The 19,675-nt window shown below is 40.1% G+C and overlaps 2 protein-coding genes across 8 annotated transcripts in view; one reads left to right on the top strand and one right to left on the bottom strand.

Moving 5' to 3' along the window:
- Positions 1–11,022, top strand: part of Snx14 (sorting nexin 14) — a 74,527-nt gene extending 63,505 nt beyond the window's left edge. For 5 of the 6 annotated variants that reach the window (XM_057766610.1, XM_057766609.1, XM_057766607.1 and 2 more), the window contains 8 exons: positions 691–731; positions 841–960; positions 5,261–5,384; positions 5,598–5,762; positions 5,931–6,026; positions 7,455–7,546; positions 8,106–8,162; positions 10,820–11,022. In XM_057766610.1, the coding sequence (XP_057622593.1) occupies positions 691–731; positions 841–960; positions 5,261–5,384; positions 5,598–5,762; positions 5,931–6,026; positions 7,455–7,546; positions 8,106–8,162; positions 10,820–10,858 (734 nt within the window). In that variant the 3' untranslated portion in view covers positions 10,859–11,022. The remainder of the gene's footprint in view (positions 1–690; positions 732–840; positions 961–5,260; positions 5,385–5,597; positions 5,763–5,930; positions 6,027–7,454; positions 7,547–8,105; positions 8,163–10,819) is intronic. The other variant, XM_057766611.1, reaches the window with a different exon arrangement.
- A 5,458-nt stretch (positions 11,023–16,480) lies between these two features.
- Positions 16,481–19,675, bottom strand: part of Nt5e (5'-nucleotidase ecto) — a 46,386-nt gene continuing 43,191 nt past the window's right edge. For both annotated transcript variants that reach the window (XM_057768726.1, XM_057768727.1), the window contains one exon: positions 16,481–18,806. In XM_057768726.1, coding sequence (XP_057624709.1) covers positions 18,643–18,806 — 164 coding nt within the window. In that variant the 3' untranslated portion in view covers positions 16,481–18,642. The remainder of the gene's footprint in view (positions 18,807–19,675) is intronic.

Here is a 19,675-nt window from a genome sequence, read left to right as displayed (position 1 = left end):
ATAGCTGTTGTAAGTTTATGTATGTGCACTCTTTGAAGTTCGTGCAACAGAATCATCAAGCAGATTTCTGAGGATGTATCTTCAAGAGCTTGAGTTAAAGACAGCTGTGCGCTGCTCAGCATGGACTGAGAACCAAACTCAGGTCCTCTGAAGAGCATCAAGTTCTCCTACAGCTAAAACATCTCTCCTGTCCTGTTGAAACATTGTTATAAAATTTTTCTGGGCAAAGCATGAAGATAATGGTAGACCATTTGCTTAACATGTGAAGACCTGAGGTTTGATTCTGGCACCAAATACACAAAAGGAAGGCAGTGAGGAGGGAAGGAATAAATAAATGAGTAATTGAACAAACAAATGGACATTAGGTCAAATAGACATCAAAATAGAGAATTCGTTGTCATCTCATTATTGTATACTAACATTTACCAGCAGTAAGCTTCTTATATCTCTGCTACAAACTCACGACTTAGTTTTACAATAAATCCCAGTGTATCTGCGAATTAGTTTGGGGTATCACCTTTATTAGGAATTTCTGTTGAAGAGTGAAATTATGGATTATAAATACTCTATACAGCTTTGACTTTTTATTTGACTATTTACTGTTTAAAACTACCTAGGGAAATATTCATGTAAACAATTAAACAGTTATGTTATACTTTCACAAAATTGATATTTTATTTTTAATTACAGGGAAAATTATAAAGTCTGTTCCTGGAAAACTAATGAAAGAGGTGAATTACTGATTTATGTATATTTATAAATGATGGTGATGTACCTAGTTACTGATGAATTGTATGGCTTCTGTGATATTAAAAGTGCTTATCTCCTCTGTCTCTGCAGAAAGGTCAGCATTTGGAACCTTTCATCATGAGTTTCATTAATTCTTGTGAATCTCCAAAACCTAAACCGAGTAGACCAGAATTGACTATTCTCAGCCCCACTTCTGAAAACAACAAGAAGGTATTTACTACATATTGTTAAAGAGGCAGTAAGTGATGCACAGTGCAGTGTAGGGAAGGGTGTGCAGGAGAGGCTGCACGGGATGGCCATAGACTGTGGTGTTGCAGCCTTGGTTTTCTTACTGGTTTTAAAAATTTGTCCACTGTTCTGTCTGCAGCCCGAGCCTTTTCCCATTCCTTGTCTTCTTTCAGCACTGATGCAGTTCTCTCATTCTGTTTCCAGCATAGTCTAACTCTCTCCCTCGCTCTTCTACCTCCCTCCTTCCCGCTATTTCTGTCTCTCTTTATTTATCCTGATCTGTCTCCAGCCATGCCTATTTAGTTTTTTTTATCTTTCTGTTATTTAAACCCATTCGGACTCTTAAGAGTTGTGTTACTTACTTTTATAATTAAAAAAACAGTTCCCCTCCAAGTCTCCTAATGTTTTCTATAATGGCGCACTGTTTTCTACAGACAATTTGAGACCTGTCTTCTCCTGTGTTGAACACAGAAATCCCATTAAAGGCCATATAGAAAAGCATGCTCAAGAGGAGAAATTAAAACGTGAGTGTAGTAGGAGGTAACGGGCTGGTCCCTCCGCCCGGCTAGCCTATACCCGAAATAACCATACAGAAATTGTATTTATTAAATTACTGCCTGGCCCATTAGCTCTAGCCTATTATTGGCTAACTCTCACATCTTGATTCAACCCATTTCTAATAATCTGTATGACACCACGAGGTCGTGGCTTACCAGGAAAGATTCTAACCAGTGTCAGTCTCAGGCAGGAGCTTTATGGCATGTGCCACACTGCCCTTCTCCCCAGAATTCTGTTCTGTCTTCTCCACCCACCTGAGTTCCGCCCTATCATCTAGGCTGAGGCAGTTTCTTTAGTAACCAATGAAAACAACACAAATACAGAAGGACCTCCTACACTACATGAGCCTCAAATTTTTCCTCTCCTCAGTCATTATCGTAAGCTGTTCTCAGCCCTAGAGACAGAAACAGACAGATACAAGTGTACACCACCTGACTGGTAATATCCACTCTCTCCTGGATTGAGAATTAACCTTCATGTTGAAACTAAGAAACAGTTTGAAGTTTTCGGAGGCTCTCCTTTAGGTGTCCTCCACTCTATGCTTATGCTCATACTCATGAACAGTGGAATATTAGCTCCCTGATGAGCAGCATCACAGAACTTTGTCCAGGGGGAAAGGAAAGGAACGAGGAAGTAAACTGGAGTGTGAATTTCATACATAGGGGGTACATTTGTAAAGTTAAGGCAGGTAGTCAAACTGGAAATTTATTTTGCTGATGTCTTGTGAATGGGCTCATTCTTTTTTTTTTTTTCTTTTCTTTCTTTTTTTTGGATTTTCGAGACAGGGTTTCTCTGTGGTTTTGGAGCCTGTTTGGAATTAGCTCTTGTAGTCCAGGCTGGCCTCAAACTCACAGAGATCCGCCTGCCTCTGCCTCCCGAGTGCTGGGATTAAAGGCGTGCGCCACCACTGCCCGGCTGGGCTCATTCTTTAGGATAAGAAATTTTGGCGTTATATAACAATAGGGTCATCATGTGTTTATACTCATGTGTTTATAGAAGAAAGTAAATTAACAGAACAGCCTATAATTTGTAGAACTATTTACTAAAATATTTTCATAAAAGGGAAACTTAGAAATGAACTCTAACATTACAGGCCTGATTAATTATCTTTTTTTTTTTTTTTTTGGTTTTTCGAGACAGGGTTTCTCTGTGGTTTTGGAGCCTGTCCTGGAACTAGCTCTTGTAGAACAGGCTGGTCTCGAACTCACAGAGATCCGCCTGCCTCTGCCTCCCAGTGCTGGGATTAAAGGCATGTGCTACCACTGCCCGGCTGATTAATTATCTTAAAGAATGTTATCAATACATAAATTATATTAATGCAGATATACAAAGCACTATATAAATACTTAATTCAGTGAAGAAAGTAGAAAAACATTTTTTGATCTTTTTGTTATTTTTTTCTTTTTCTAAACTAGAGACCAAAGTCACAGCATTTACTTACTTGGAAAGCACTCTACCACTGAGCTAAGTACACAGCTCCAAGAAATGTTCTCTTGAACCTGAATGATTACAGATATATTCAGACACTAGACAGGGCTATACAGCAAGTATAGTAGTTAGGATTTTAGGGGGTTGGTTTTCTCCCTCTCTTGTTCAGACTTACTGTATTTTCTTTCTTTTTTGTTCTGTATTTTCTAATGAAAAATTAAACTTAAAATGTAGGTAGGTGGTGGTGGGGAGAATCATCTTCAGATACACTTTCCTCTGTGGTAGCCACTGTTCTATTTCCCTTATCTTCATCATCTGTTCACCCCCCAACCCCCACTCCAGTGGGGTTCACTGGGTCATCCTGCTGGTCTCTAACACTCAAGAGATCTGACTACCTCTCGTTTCCAAGTACTGGTATTAAAGGTATGTGTGCCACCAGGTCTGACTTTAGTTTATGTATGTCTTGTTTTGTTTCTATTAGATGTTAAATTTCTACTCTGTTTTACACTGCCCTTTGTATGATCTCTGGCACACAGAACTCAATGGTTTTTGGATTTGCTTACTAGGAAAGCAAATGAATGAATGAATGAAACATAAATGAATAAAACAATGACTTTGTTAAAATGAATTACCTAACATATATTAGATTGTTATTGACCAAGGAGTCCTTGCTTGTCATAATTTTTGATTAGTAGGGCTGCTTTTTCTTTTTTGGGATTGGATCTAATGTAGTGTAGGCTGTCATGAATGCACTGTATAGCCAGCAGGTGACCTTGAACGGCTCCTTCTGCATTTACTGCTGAGTGCTGGGATTCTAGGCACGTACCACACAGTGTTGTGTGGTGCTGAGGATAGAACGCGAAGCTTCATGCATGCTTGTCAAGTACTTTTCCAACTAAGCCAGTCCCCAGAACAGTTTTTCCCTGTACTGATTAAGTTGTTTTGGGCTTGAATAATAGTGCACAAATGAATTTTGTATAAAGGTGAAATTTTTATATCTCCACACTAGTGAGTAATTTGTGATTTTTAAATCATACTTGATAGAGGAGGGTCATCTTTTTATCTGTTGCTTTCATTGGTTAATTAATAAAGAAACTGCTTGGTCTCTAATAGGGTAGAATTTAGATAGGCGGAGTAAACATAACAAAATGCTCGGAGAAAAAAGTCGAGTCAGTGAGTCGCCATGATTCTCCCACTCCAGATAGATGCAGGTTAAGATCTTTCCTGGTAAGCCAGCTCGTGGTACTACACAAAATATTAGAAATGGGTTAGATCAATATGTAAGAGCTAGCCAATAAGAGGCTGGAACTAATGGGCCAGGCAGCGTTTAAAAGAATACAGTTTCCGTGTAATTATTTCGGGTAAAGCCATGCGGGTGGCCGGGTGCCGGGGACGCAGCCCCGCCGCTTGTATTACAACACATACTAGTTTAAAATTAGCTATTGGTAATAATATTTACACAGTGTTAACAAATTACTTTGTTTCTTTGGGTTTATGTAAACAAAGGAGAGCATCTTAGCTGACTTAGGCAGGAGAACTGCCAAGAGTTGAGGTCAGCTGGGTGGTGGTGCACACCTTTTATCCCAGCACTCGGGAGACAGAGAAACGCGGATATCTGTGAGTTCGAGGCCAGCCTGGTCTACAGAGTGAGTTCCGGGACAGCCAGGGATACACAGAGAAACCCTGTATTGAGAAACAAAAAACCAACCAAACAAAAAAGTTTGAGATCAGACTGAGTTACCTACTGGATTCCTGGCCAGTTAGGGCTAAGAGCGGCAACCGCAAAGCCCTGAGAGCAGAAGGAAGGGGAGTGAGCGCTGTGCTGCATTCCTGTGAAGTTTAGTGCTGGGAGGTCGAGGGCGGAACCGGTCTGGGGGTGCATAGCTTTGCCTTGTCTCTGCATCTCTCTGAAAAATTAACAATAAAAATTAGGGAACAGCGACATTGCTTAGTGTAGAGCACTTGCCTTGCTTGCTTGAAGCTCTAGGTTTAGAATGTACAAGCTCTGCAAAGCAAATAACCAAAAAAAAAAAAAAAAAAGGCGGGGACACACACAGAGAGACACAGAAAAAAAGTTCTTTTATAAATAGTGAATTAACTCATATCAAAATTGAATATATTCTTTATGTAATAGTTTGAGAGGAGTATATGTTTTTACTGTAGCTTTGGTCTCAAATGTGAAACTTTGAAAACAGATTTTAAGGTTTCTTAATGCCATTTTTGCTGTGTATTCTTTTACCGTTAATATAGGCGCAATAAGCTATATGTCTCTTTATTGTTTCAATTTTTACTTTAGCTTTTCAATGATCTGTTTAAGAATAATGCGAACCGTGCTGAGAATACAGAGCGAAAGCAAAATCAGAATTACTTCATGGAGGTGATGACTGTGGACGGAGTCTATGATTACCTGATGTATGTAGGTAAGGTCTAAATGGTCTGTGTTATTCGTCATTAATCTGCCTCATGATGCAAATACAGCCCTACCTCAGCTTTGTGAAAGACAGATTTACTACACTGGCCTTGAACATGTGGAAGTGATTAGTGACTGTAAATGAACTGACCCTTGCTACCTGTATCACTTATCACCTTGAGCAACTGCAGCTCTCAGCTGTTTCTCGATTGGTTTTCCTCAGGACGAGTAGTTTTCCAAATCCCAGACTGGCTTCATCATCTTTTAATGGGAACACGAATCCTCTTTAAAAACACGCTGGAAATGTACACCGATTACTATCTTCAGTGCAAGCTGGAGCAGCTCTTTCAGGAGCACCGGCTGGTTTCTCTGATCACACTTCTCAGAGGTTTGTATCTATCGAGTCTTTGTTTTGTGTTTTGTGCTTGTGATTTTAGTTAGGTCTAAGAAAGTAAGGGGTGGTTTTTGTTTTTTAAAAACTAGCATTTCTACTATTAGAAAATACTTGTGTATGAACTGGAGAATAATTGTATAAATTTCTTGTACTCATTTTTAGATGCTATATTTTGTGAAAATACTGAACCTCGCTCCCTCCAAGATAAGCAAAAAGGAGCAAAACAGACTTTTGAAGAGATGATGAATTACATTCCGGGTATGAATAACTCAATTTTATATAGATCAGTACCCTCTGAAGCTGCAATGTAACTACTGAAACTAGTAGTTATTATGAGGGTTTTTTTTTTTTTTTTTTTTTTTTTTTTTTTGTATTTTCGAGACAGGGTTTCTCCGAAGCTTTTGGTTCCTGTCCTGGAACTAGCTCTTGTAGACCAGGCTGGCCTCGAACTCACAGAGATCCACCTGCCTCTGCCTCCCGAGTGCTGGGATTAAAGGCGTGCGCCACCACCGCCTGGCTTATTATGAATTTTTACTTTAGAAATAATACTAAGGACTTATATTAAATTAACCCATTCACAAATGCAATTCATTCTTTTGTTGATACCATTAACATTTTGTTTGTTTGAGACAGAGTCTCAAGTTGTAGCCCAGGCTGGCTTTGAACTTGCAATGGTTCTCTTGTTTCAGTCATTTGAGTGTTTGAATTTACATGTGTAGCCACCATATTTGGTTCATCCTTAACATTTATTACAAGGTTACTTTTACTCACACAATAATCAGGGGTTTTTTGTTTGTTTGATTTTTTTGTTTTTGTTTTTTTTTTGAAACAGCGGCTGTCTTCCTAGTTGACTTGAAATTTGTACTGATCCTCCTACCTTTGCTCCAAATGACGAGGTTACAGGTGTCCACCACATTTGGTTATAAACATTTTCTGTACATTTCTATACATGTGTACAAAAATTCACAAACATCATTGGAATTTAAATTCTTTTGCTTGGGGGCTGGCAAGATGGCTCAATAGTTAAGAGTATAGTTTAGTGTAGATCAGTGGCAGTGCACGTCTTTAACCCCAGCACTTGGGGGCAGAAGCAGGTGGATCTCTAAGTTTGAGGTCAGCTTGGTCCACAGAGTAGGTTCCGGGGCAACCAGTGCTGTTACATAGAGAAACCCTGTCTTGATGTGTATGTGTGTTACATTCTGTCCTAGCGGAGAACATCACATTAGGTGGCTTGTAACTGCCTTTAACTCCAGCTCCAGAAACTAATGTCCTCTTCTGGCCTCTGTGGGCACTGCACTCATGCGCACATCTCTCCTCACAAACACAAACCATATACATTATTAAAAATAAATATTAAATTGATTTTGCTTTATCATAATGTTTAATAATATATTATATATCAATGTATATTATACATATATCCTTTTTTTAATCACTTAGTTGTAGTTGATTTATATGCTGCAGTATGCCCTGTGCATTGCAAACTTTCAAAAGGATTAGTGACAACTACATTCTTTTGATTTGATCATAAAACTTGTTTCTAGGAGCTTCTTGCGAACACTGGTTTGAGAAGTACTGGCTTACAACTTTTACGGGGTGTCTGTGAGCAGAGAGGAGGCATTTCTTCTAAGAGGCAGTTAGTGATGAGTTGATATGAATTGTTTCACATGTGGCTTTCTTGTTTAGATCTGTTAGTCAAGTGTATTGGTGAAGAAACCAAGTATGAAAGCATCAGACTTCTGTTTGATGGCTTGCAGCAGCCAGTGCTCAACAAGCAGGTAAGTAGGCTAGCATTGGTGTGATTTTCTGAGCAACACGGTGTCTGGTTTATACAAAATCAAATCCATATAATCTAAAAATCCAGACAGGAAAATCTATATATACAGTTTTTGCTGGTTATCTTTCTTTACAGCATGCAGTGTTAAAGTTAATATATCTTCCTAGTAGAAAATTTTGAACTTATAGAAGATTTATGACATGAGGTAAACATTTAAATTTTGGTAATTCAAGTCATAGAATAACCAGTTAACATTTTTATCTATATAATGTCTGTATATTTTGTTGAGATTTTATTATAATTTCAATGTTCTGCTTATTTATTTAAAATTTGTACAAAACAATTTACATAAAAATGGGTGAAGTATAATATTTTTATTCACAAAGGTCTTTATCATGCATTTAAGGGTATAGCGTTGTTAGTGGGTGTTAGATATATTGTTTTATGTTGTCATTGCATTTCCTACTTTCTCACTTAGCGAGTACCACAGTCCTGGATTTTGTGTCTGTCATTTTTACTGTCTAGTATTTTACATTTTATTACGTGTTTTTGTACTGCAGCTGACCTATGTCTTATTGGACATTGTGATACAGGAACTGTTTCCAGAGCTAAATAAGGTAATTGGAAAACAGTAATTTATTTGTTCTTTTCTGAGTGGTGTCTGGACATTTAGTTAGAATTTAAGGAAACCATTATGACTGCAACCATTTGAAAGCTGAACAACCTGAGCCAAGTGTCTTTTTGTATTGTCCGTATCTGGATTTGGGGCAGCAGACGCTGAGAAGTCTCTGCCTTGACATCTTCTTTTCCTAGTTACAAGCAGGCAGGAGCCATTGCTGTGCTCTCGGTTGAAGACATCACTAATCTTAGCATTAAAATAGACCTAGCTGTTCAGATGATCATCTGCAACATTGTCTGCTGTATAAATCAGACACTCGAATGTTTTTTGAACATGGATCTATGAATCCAAGAATACAAAATGAATTGGAGTTAGCCTGTGGTGTTACTACTATATATAATCTTGAGGATGTTGAGCTTTTAAAAATATAATCTAAACATTTATTCTTTTAACATTTCATACATGTATATCATGTATTTACCTGTCTACTCTTGAATCCCGTAACTTCTTCTGGGCCGCCTCTCAACACATCTTCCTCCCAATTTCATTTTTTTTTAAAATACCCCGCTGGGTCCAGTTAGTGCTGCTCACATGTGTATGGAGATGGGGCATCCAGCAGAGCGTGAGTACCCTCCCAGTGGTCACTCTTCAGAAGGATGGCTCCTCTTAACAGCCATCATCTGCCATTAGTTACCCAGGAGAGGCCCTTCACCCCCTCCTGTATGACTGTTTTTCTAAGTGTTGACATATTGATTAATTGATGTGTGTGTGTTGGGAGGAGTACATTCATGTGTACACATGTATACACACACACAGTGCAAGTTCACAGGACAACTTGCAGGGGTGCTTTTGTCTTTCCACTGTGTGGGTATCAGGGATTGAACTCAGGTTGTTAGGTTTGGAAGCAATGCTCTTACTACTGAGTCATCTTGTTCTAGTGTATCTCCCCCCCCCCCCCCCACTTTTACTTTTTGAGATGCTGGGGGTTGAACCTGGGCCTGATGTCTGACTGTCCTAACTTGTATGGGTACCCAGGTTACTGTGAGTTCGTTAGTGTGAGAGCATTTCACAGCACTGCTCCCCATCTCGGTTTAGGGCTCTTCCCCCTCCCCTTCTTCCTAGATGTTTCCTTAGCCTTGGGATGTGGGGTTGATGTAAGGGCCCCATTGAGAACTGAGCACTCACAGTCACTTATTCCCAGCACTTTGACCAGTTAGAAGTCTGCACAAAGTGCTCTGCCTACGGCTGAGAGCAGCACTAGTCTGTGGGTGTAATACTGTGAGGATAACACCTTCTCAGCAAGACGTTTTAGCAGGGATACTAGGCTCCGTCCTACGGCCCATGACTTCTCCAGCCATTGCTTATTGATCAGATTTACAGTATTGGGCATGAATTCCCTGCTGTGGAGCAGGCATTAAATCAATTAGAAAAGGTTCTTTAGCCCCACAACAGTCACGCTGCTATTGTACTCAGGGCATGTCTTGCCTGGCAAGTTCATATTGTAGTATGCAGGATCCAGCACTTGTTGGCTGGTCCACTTTTGATTACTTTTTTTCCCTAGTAGCCTGTAAACGACTCTTTGGAACTTTGAAGCCTAGCCAGCAGGGAGGAAGTTTCCCAGTCAATTTCAGATGTATGGTGCCAAAGTGTGTGGCATCCTTATAAGTAGGGTCTTATAATCTGATTATGTTGGACAACCATTACTTATTCTTTAATATTATTTATTTTCATCATTATTATTAATTATTAATTATTTATTGTGTTTTTATTTCTTTGAGACAGAGTGTCTCTGTGAAACAGTCCTGGCTATCCTGGAACTCACTCTGTAGACCAGGCTGGCCTCTAACTCACAGAGATCCTCCTGCCTCTGCCTCCCAAGTGCTGGGATTAAAGGTGTGTGCCCCCATTACCTGGCCTCTTATATTTTTTTTAAGGTGTACTTATTTATGTGTATACGTAAGTTTGTGTGTGCATAGGGGGTTGTATGTATGTGTCTGTGTGAGTGCTTGCACATTTGGAAGTCAGAAAATCAAAGCAATTCTCTTCTCTGTCTTCTTAGGAGCTATACTTACAAGTACAGTGCTTGGCTGCATGGCTGATGGGGCCATAATTGCAGTTGCTGTACTTGCACAGCAGGAGCTGTGAACTGCTGAACCATCCTCCCAGCTCCTTGCTTTTTGACTGATCCCTGTGGTTAGATTAGAACAAGCAGACTGTTGTCAAGGTTGTGGCATGGTAGTGAAAATCCACTTCCGTAGAGTAGGGAAACCAGACTTGGGCTGTTCTTCTGTTGATTGTAAGTTTTCAAATTTTAGTAATATTAAATGTATTTTTAAAAGGTGGTAATGTTAGATATTTTATGTTAAATTACATTGGAATTAATGTCAGAAAACTTTTAGCTCTGAGATTTTTATCAGGTCTATGACCTCATAAGTGCATTGCTATTATCTGTTGCACGTGCCTTAAGTATTTTGTTCTCTCTCTGTCTCTGTCTGTCTCTGTCTCTCTGTCTCTCTCTCTCTCTCACTTTGTGTGTGTGTGTGTGTGAGTGTGTGTACACTTTCTTATAATATTACTGTAGTAGAGCTGTTAGGTAATTAAAAAATGAACCCTATCCTATTGTCTTATATTAAGTGGACTTTATTTTTACTTTAGGTACAAAAGGAAGCTACCTCCATGACATCCTGGATGTAAACACTTGGTATAGAATATCATACCAGTGTAATAGAAATGTACTTTTTCTTTCTTTCACTTTGTATATTTTTATAAATATCATGTACTTTAGTGTTTGAAATATATTTTTTGTTTTAATAAAAACTAACAAATTTAATAGCAATAAAAAGTGATTAGTTATTATAGCTTTCTCTTTTATATTTACTGTCTTGATTCTACGAGAACATAAGTCACTTATCTCTAGCGTCTTTTTGAGTCTGTGTATATGTATGAGCGTACACTGTGCATATGTGTTCATGTGTGTTCAGTACAGGTGTGTTGCTGCTCATGCTCGTGTGTCCACCTGTGTGTGGAGGCTTGAGGTTAATACTGGGTATCTTTCTCCATCATCGTCTACCTTGTTTACAGAGGCAGACTTTCTTACTGCCCCTGGAGCTTTGCAGATTTGGCTACTGTAGCCAGCCAGCTTGCTCCTGCCCTCTCAAGTCTCTGCCTCCTGAGTGCTGGGATTATAGGCATGCCCACGTGCTTGCTGATTTTATGTGGGCACTGGGGATTCAGACTGTGGTCCCCAATTTTGCATCGCAAGCACTTTCCTCACTGAGTTATCTCCCCAACCCCAAGGTGCTGCTTTGGAAAGAGGGCAAACAGGTAAGGCCAACAATCTTTGCATTCTTTGAATGTAGCTGCATTTAGTGTGAAGACAGAAGCAAATGGGCCGAAGTTCAAGTCTCTTCTTGTGTATTTAGCAGGACTAGTTCATGTATACATAACACAGCAACTAGCAAGACACAATCACTCATTTATTCTAATGCTGCCTGCATCTGAAATAATAAATACATAGTCTGTTAATAATACTGGACATATTAGACTTCTGTTTTTATTTTATATTGTAAAATTGAATATTTTTATCAAGTCAATAAAGATTAAATGCTTGCTTTCAACAATTTGAAGATCTACCTGTATCTAAATTAGAACACTTCAAAGACAATCTTAAAATGTGCTTTATAATTTTCAGAGGGTTTTCCAGCTAGGATTGACTTTACTATAGTCTTCTAACCATATACCTCCTTTTGGTAATTCTGTTTGTAGCAACTTATTTAAAATATGTTCTTCATGCAGTTCATACATTAAAGCACACATCAAAATAGATGGGAAAGAATGGGCACAGTAAAGCATTTAAAATACACTAGGGCACCAGCCTTCTGAAAGGGGCCAAGACTAACTACTTTTGGAGTATCAAGTATTTCTTGATACTCCAACAATAACAAGGACACGAAGATTAGAGAGATCCAAATGTGACTTCTACCTTCATAGTTCTCTGTGGTCTAACATTGTCATCTACAAGACAATATTCACAGTTACCATGAAAATGCTGCATACAAAATGCCTTGAGGATAATAGGAACTGTATTGTCTTTTCTTTTTCCTTTTATAATATGAATGACTAACTTAACTTTGTCTGAGTGTCACATTTTCTGTAAGTAGTGCTCGCTCCTTGTTATGGTCTGAATTATATCTTTCCCAAATTCCTAGTGTTGAAACCACAAATCCCGCAGTGACTTTATTTGGAGACAGAGCCTTTCAGAAGGCAATTTAGGTTAAAAGAGTCATTTGGGTAGGGCCCTACTGCAACAGGATTGATGCTTTCATGAGAAGTAAAGGAGGGCCTGAGAGGAGTACTCTGTGAGTAAAGTCACTTGCTGATAAGCCTGGCGACTTGAGGCGTTGGAAGAAGAGAATAGATTCCTCCTGCATGTCCTCTGACTTCAACATAAATGTTACAGCACAATTCAGCTTGCAGAAATGTACGTCAGCTTGGACATGGAGGCAAGTCCCAACAGCTCACCAACAAGGCAGAGGCTGCCAGGCTACTTTATTCAGATATTTTATGTTTTGGGTTTTGAGACAGAGTTTCATTATGTAGTCTAGGCTAGACTAGAACCTGCTACATAGCCCAAGATTGGCCTTGAATTCTTGATCTTCCTCCCTCAACCTCCTGAATGCTGGGATTAATAGGCATATGCCATCATATTTTAAAGGATTTAATTTAAAAAGTTGTTTAAGTAAACTGTAAAAATTATTTAAAAATGGTATAAATAAACACACACTGGAATTAACCAAATCCCAAAACTGTACAGCTCAGTGAACTTGTATACAGTTAGAATAGACATTGGGAGCAGCAGCTGTGGAGCTTCATATTGGATCTTAGACTTTCACTATCGAATATATCTTCATGCACTTACCACCAGATATGAAAATTTTTTATCCTCATCCATTACTCATTTCCATTACCTGCATACAATCTGTTGTCATTCCCTAACACCTAGCCTTTCCTCCTTTCCACATGTTATTCTGTACTCACATATATATTTGTGTGCATATATTATAGCTAGAGTCCACACTTGGAAAGATTTAATTAATGTTTTTAGATATTTTATTTTGTGTGTATGTACACCTTGTACATAACTGGTGCCTGGGAAGCTTAGAGGGGACATCAGACCTCTTGGGACTGGAATTCCAGACACTTGTGAGCTACCATATGGGTGCTGGGAATTGAACCCCAGTCCTCTGCAAGAGCAGCCATTGCTTTGAACCACTGAGCCAACTCTCCAGCCCAAGATTTAAAGCCTGGCAAAATGAGAGACATTGAAGTTTCATCTGTAAGGGAATGAGCTCTAAGCACTGTGTGACCAATTTAGTTCATTGTCTAGCTTTTCTGGTCCATTTTAGTAGTATAAGAATGAAATGTGTTATTTTCCTTGAGGGATTTGACAGTTTTTACTTAACATAGAATGTGCTTGTTTGACTCCTCCTCCTCCACCTACTTCTGCGTGTCTTCAGGGAAGCTTTCTGAAGGTCTCTCCTAATTGGAGCCAGTTTCTGTTTTTGGTGGCAATGACAGAAATTGACAGTTTTGTTTAGAGAGAATACAAAGTGTATCTTTATGAAATTCAGCCACAGAGGGGTAGTGGTAAAGCTGACCTATGTTTAAGTTTGCCAGTTCTTAATTCATATGGGGTCACCGCATGGTTTTTGTCTTATCTTCAGTCCTGTTGACTGTTTATTGTTCAGATACCTTCATTTGGTGGAAGACAGTTCCAAACAACTGTGAAATCACTGTATGGACGGCAGAAAAAGCTTTTTTTGAATTTCCATACATACATGTAAAAAAACGTCTGACTGGAGAGATGGCTAAGAGGTCTTAAGTTCAATTCCCAGCAACCACATGGTGGCTCACAACCATCCATAATGAGATCTGGTACCTCTTATGGCATACAGGCATATATGCAGGCAGAGTACTAGATACATAATAGAAGAATAAATCTTAAAAAAATGCCACTACAGGTCTCTTACTGCCTTGATTTCGGTAGCAGTATCACTGGATCAATAACTTGAATCAAGATGAATGGCACTATCATTGTCAGACATAGGTTGGATGTTTGCTTCTGTGCCTAGGGGGTTGTAATTAGCTGTCCTACCTATTAGTAAGTGGGCCAGGAGAGGCATAGTATCTACCAAAGTAAGGGTGGGAATGCCTCCTAGGACAATAGAAGGTTGAATTTCTGTTTTTAGAATTGATGTAGTTTTCTGTCGTTACTCAGTGATGGACAGCCTAAGCACAGAGTTGTGCCCTGTTTACCCTCTGCTTCTTGTTTATACCCCAGCAGTAACATCCTTTGTGCCTGGTACTGCTGGGGTACAAGATTTGTTATGGGGATGGGGGTGGGGGTTGGTTCTGCCTCAATTTGGTATGCCAGACCTTACCCCCTCTGAGGAGTGGACAGGGAATGGGAAGGAGGGGAGATGGGGGACAGGAGAAAGGGAGGAACAGAGGGAGGAGGAACTGGAGTTGGTATGTAAAATGGAAAGTAAACTTTTTTTAATTAAAAAAGATAAATTGACTAGTGGTCTTTTGCAAATTTTGTGGGCTCATGGTAATTTTATAGTTACTAATATTTCATGTAATACCATTTGCCTGTGTGATGTGTGCCATAGTGTGTACATGAATGTCAGGAGCCAGTCTTCTTCTACCATAGAATTTGGAGACTGAACTTGGTTAGTTAGGCTTGCTCATGCTCAGCAAAGGTGAAGGCAACCTGAGTGTGTATCCTCGTTAGCTTTGTTAACTTGATAACAGCCTACAGTCATCTGATACATGAGCCTCAGCTGAGGAATTATGTAGGTTAGATTGGCCTATGGGCATGTGTGTTGTGGGTTGACTTGACTATTAATTTGATATGAGGGGGACTCAGCCCACTGTGGGCAGTGCTATTCCCTGGGCTGTACAAGAAAGCAAACTAAACGTGACTCTGAGAGGGAACAGCAAGCAGTGTCCCTCTGGTTTCTGCTCCAGTTTCTGCCCTGACTTTCCTCGATGATGGACTTACCTGGGCATGTAAAGCCAAATAAACCCTCTCTTCCCTTGAGTTGCTTTCGGTCAGAGTGCTATCACAGAAACAGAAAAGAAACTATAGAACAAGATGGAAGATAAGAACAAACTCCATAAGGTTGCCTCTGACCTCCATCTTCACTGTGGTATTCTCCAGTTCTCCACACACACGCAATAGTTAATAATTTTAAAAACTGAGTTTGGAAGCTGAGTGTGGTGGCAGTGCATGCCTTTAATTTCAGCACTCAGGAGATGGAGGCAGTCGGAGCTCTGTGAGTTTGAGACCGGCCTGGTCTACAAAGTGAATTCCAGAACAGCCAGGAATGTTACACAGAGAAACCTTGTCTTGGAAACCCAAGGTGGGGGAGAGGGGAATTGAGTTTGGGAATTTTTGTTTTGTGTGTTTGTGTGTGTGTTGGGGGGATGTTTTGAGTCAAGATCTCATTTTGTAACTGGTTGGTTTGGAACTTGATATGTAGACCAGTCTACCCCCTCAATTTCTTTTATTATGAATTTTTAAATTTATTTTACATACCAACCACAGTTTCCCCTCCCTCCTCTCTTACCGATCTCTCCTCCCCACTCTCTTTCTACCACCCCATCCACTCCTCAGAAAGGGTAAGGCCGCCCATGGGAGTCAACAAAGCATGTGCTCTCAAACGTACAGAAGAGATCTGCTTGTCTTTGTTTCTCCAGTGTTGGGATTAAAGGTATGGCTCACCACACCCAGCTGTGGTTTGCTTTTCCAACTACAATTCAGACTATATTCCTGACTTTATGTATGACCGTATTACGGAAGCTCTGGAATGCTGGTCTCACTTTCTAGCACTGGTGCTGATCTTCCTGACCAGGACAGAGACAGACTTGAGTAGAATCAGCTGCTTCTGTTACCTAGGCTGTCACTCCAGGGAGCACTGGTGACTGATGAGGTCACCTTACTACCTTGCTTGTTGTGACTTGCAGTCATGTCTGGAATCTCAGTTTGTATGACCTCATCTCTAGTATTTTATGCAGAGGTTGGTAGATTTTCACTGAGGAGTGAAGCAAAGTCGAGATGAAGAAAAGTCGAGAGACTTCCTCTCCTGCTTAAAAATTTTATACATTCTTCTTCTCGATTTTGAAGTGACAGAGGAGGACTTCCAGATGACAAAGTGTCTTTTTACCAAAAGAAGCAATCCTGGTGAAAAATTGTCTTTGCTATATTGTGTTGGGGGTTTGAGAAAAGTAAGACTAAAGACAGAGGAGTATATCTGCAGTTTTATTGTTTGGAGTTTATAATAAGTAGTTCAAGTCGTTTCTCAACACTGTGGCACAAAACATATACACACACATTCAGAAAAATTACAAAATATTACTTAAAAATTATGCTGTAATAAGATTTTTCCTCATTTACTGGCCAAGCATAAACATATACCTCAAATGCACCTTTATTTTTTACATACTTTTTGACATTTCTGTTTATAACTAGTCTGTACATTCACAGAGCTGAAGGCAATGTTTTACTGCAACAGACTTCATAAAAGGATTGAAATTTTAAAATGTTTCGTGTCAAAAGTACTTATTTGTAAACACTAGGAAACATTTCCTGTCCAAACATCTAGCTGTTGTTTCGTGGTTAAGCGAAGGCTCCCGTTTCTTGATTACTGATGTGGTGCTGGCCATACTCACTTGGTCACAGGACCATCTTAGTCAGGTGTTCTGTGGGCATAGATTATTTCTTCAGTCTGGGTATCTCTTCGGCATCCCTTAGGGCTCATTGTTGGTACTCTTGTATCTGGACTTGAGTGTGCCTTATAGTGGTTGCTTGGGGTTTGGGTCTCCGTGACTTCAAATGTTTGTACCACTTCTTAAAATCACTGTTGCCTTCCAGAATGCTGGAGTTTTCCATGATGTACTTGGTATGACTGGAATGAGAGCTGTATTGGCATCTTGGGCAAGATGGGTACAGATTTAAAATTACAGTTTGTTTTAGAAAGTTACAGTTTGTTTTAGAAAGTTCCAAGTGAGGAAGAAGGAAGGAGAGAGAGGCGGGGCTTCTACAATCTCACAATGTTCTGCTCCGTTGTCAGTGTTTATGAAGCACATCTAAATGCCCATCCTCTCTTCTGTAATGCACTGGTCCTTCTCATGTCCTCCCCTCCCTTTCTCTCCTACCCCTTGACTGACTGCCTCTTACAGTCCCTGAACTAATCTGTTATTTGCTTTATACAGTGACTTGTCAAAGGCACATCGGTGTTGTGAGACAGGATCCTGTCCAGTGTCCAGTCTTTCAAAATTCGTAGACAATAGGAACCAGAAAGAAAGGATAGTGTGGCCGGGCGATGGTGGCGCACGCCTTTAATCCCAGCACTCGGGAGGCAGAGGCAGGCGGATCTCTGTAAGTTCGAGACCAGCCTGGTCTGCAGAGCTAGTTCCGGGACAGGCTCCAAAGCCACAGAGAAACCCTGTCTCGAAAAACCAAAAAAAAAAGAAAGGATAGTGTGGCGGGCAGAAATAAACCAGAGATTTGTCATCTGGGGCCATTGCCAGGAAGTGAGGAATCTTGATGTAAGAGAGAGTATTGACTTTTAGGTCAAAAGACCAGGTACAGGTTTTATTTATTTATTTTAATGATTATTTATTTATTTATTTATTTATTTATTTATTTATTTATTATGTATACAATATTCTGTCTGTGTGTATGCCTGCAGGCCAGAAGAGGGCACCAGACCCCATTACAGATGGTTGTGAGCCACCATGTGGTTGCTGGGAATTGAACTCAGGACCTTTGGAAGAGCAGGCAATGCTCTTAACCTCTGAGCCATCTCTAGCCCTAGGTACAGGTTTTAGATGCATCCTTTGGGGGATATATAGCCTTGAATGAGCCAACCCTTTCTGCTTACATAGCAAAGGAAACAACATTTGCTTATCTACAAAAATCTCCATGTAAATTATAATGTTTTTTGTTTGTGAGAGCCTTGCCGCCTAACTGACTGGCCTGAAACTCTGTGTAGGTCAGGCTGGCCTGGAACTTGGCAGCCGTCCTCTTCTTCCTCCCAAGTGCTGTGACTACAGGCATGGGCCACCACAGCTGGCAATGATGAAGTTCTGTGTAAACATCAGTTGTTTGATGGATTATAAATAAATAGAAAGTGAAGAATTATTTTTGTGGTTCAAAGATAACAAAACGTGTTATGTGGGTATGTAAATTACATCCAGTTGTTTTCTTCCCCCACTCCCCAAGGACCCAGTTGCTTCCCTTTGACTTTCTATCTGCTCACTGAGTTGCTCGCCTTGACAGATGATGCCATGCTTATAGTCTCTTCCTAGCAAAGTGCTGAGGATCAGCGAGGAGCCTTGAGGATGGTAAGATCCAGATTTGAATATAACTGGAAGAAAAATGTAGTTTGATATCAAGGACAAGGAGCTTTCCATCATTGGTACAAAACGAGGATCGCTGCGCAGAACGAAAGAAGCACTAAAGGAAAGCTTCCCTGGTAATGGCTTCCTGCAGAGAACTTGATCCGCCCTTCAACTGCCGGGTAAACTACTTTCATTTTTGAGATATATTCAGAAACCACGCTGATATCTTGGTCACCTGGGGAAAAAAAGCACATACGTTATTTTAACTCTAGAAAAATGACCTGTTAGCAGCAAGAAGAAAAATAGTCTCTGAAGCCCTTGAAATTGAAAAGAGAAGACACCTTTTTATTTCAGGATAAAGCACCTCAGAAGACTTTGGTCTTCTGGTAATTCTAAGTGAAAAGAATCTGATTGCTCTTTCGTGTTACAAATGAGAACTTCAGCACTGGGCAATTGGAGGAATGCAGTTGTCTCAGCTCCAAGGTTTCTAAGAGGTTGTTGGCATCACCACTACAATCCGCTCTAGAGCCAAAGGCAATGGGGACCTGGGCCAAGAGTTATCTGAGGAAATAAAAGTGGCTTTCTCCTGCTGTCTGCTCGACACCGTCTCCACATACTTGATGATGGGACACTGGAGGTTTCTTTCCCAGAAGAAGATAGAGAAGTAAGACTTGCTTAGACAAACCCATGACAATTTCAATTCTCCATGTGGATGTATTCATTGAAGCTATTTAATACCTGGCAATGCTAACACACGGTAGTTTACTGTAAAGAAAAAAAATACTGGGCCATTGTGATGGCACGTGACTTTAATCTCATCCCTTGGGCAGGAGGATCTGTGAGTACCAGGCCAGCCTGGTCTGCATAGCAAGCTCCAGGCCAGCCATGACTACATGCCGTGTATGTCTCTATGTCTCCATGTGCCTTCCCTTGGGTCAGATAGATGTGAACGTGTGTGTTGGGGAAGGGAGAACAGAACACTCCTCAGTGTTGTACTGTTGTTAGCAACCTCCAAAGCAGGAGGGAGCAACAACAAAGGTATAGGGTCCCTTTTCTTGCCCCATCTGCCCAGTTCTGTTGTGCTAAACAGAGGAGAGGAAGAGG

This window comes from Chionomys nivalis, chromosome 4, assembly GCF_950005125.1.
Source record: "Chionomys nivalis chromosome 4, mChiNiv1.1, whole genome shotgun sequence".
In the NCBI taxonomy this organism is placed as follows: Eukaryota; Metazoa; Chordata; class Mammalia; order Rodentia; family Cricetidae; genus Chionomys; species Chionomys nivalis.
This window is presented reverse-complemented; position numbering and strand designations above follow the sequence as displayed.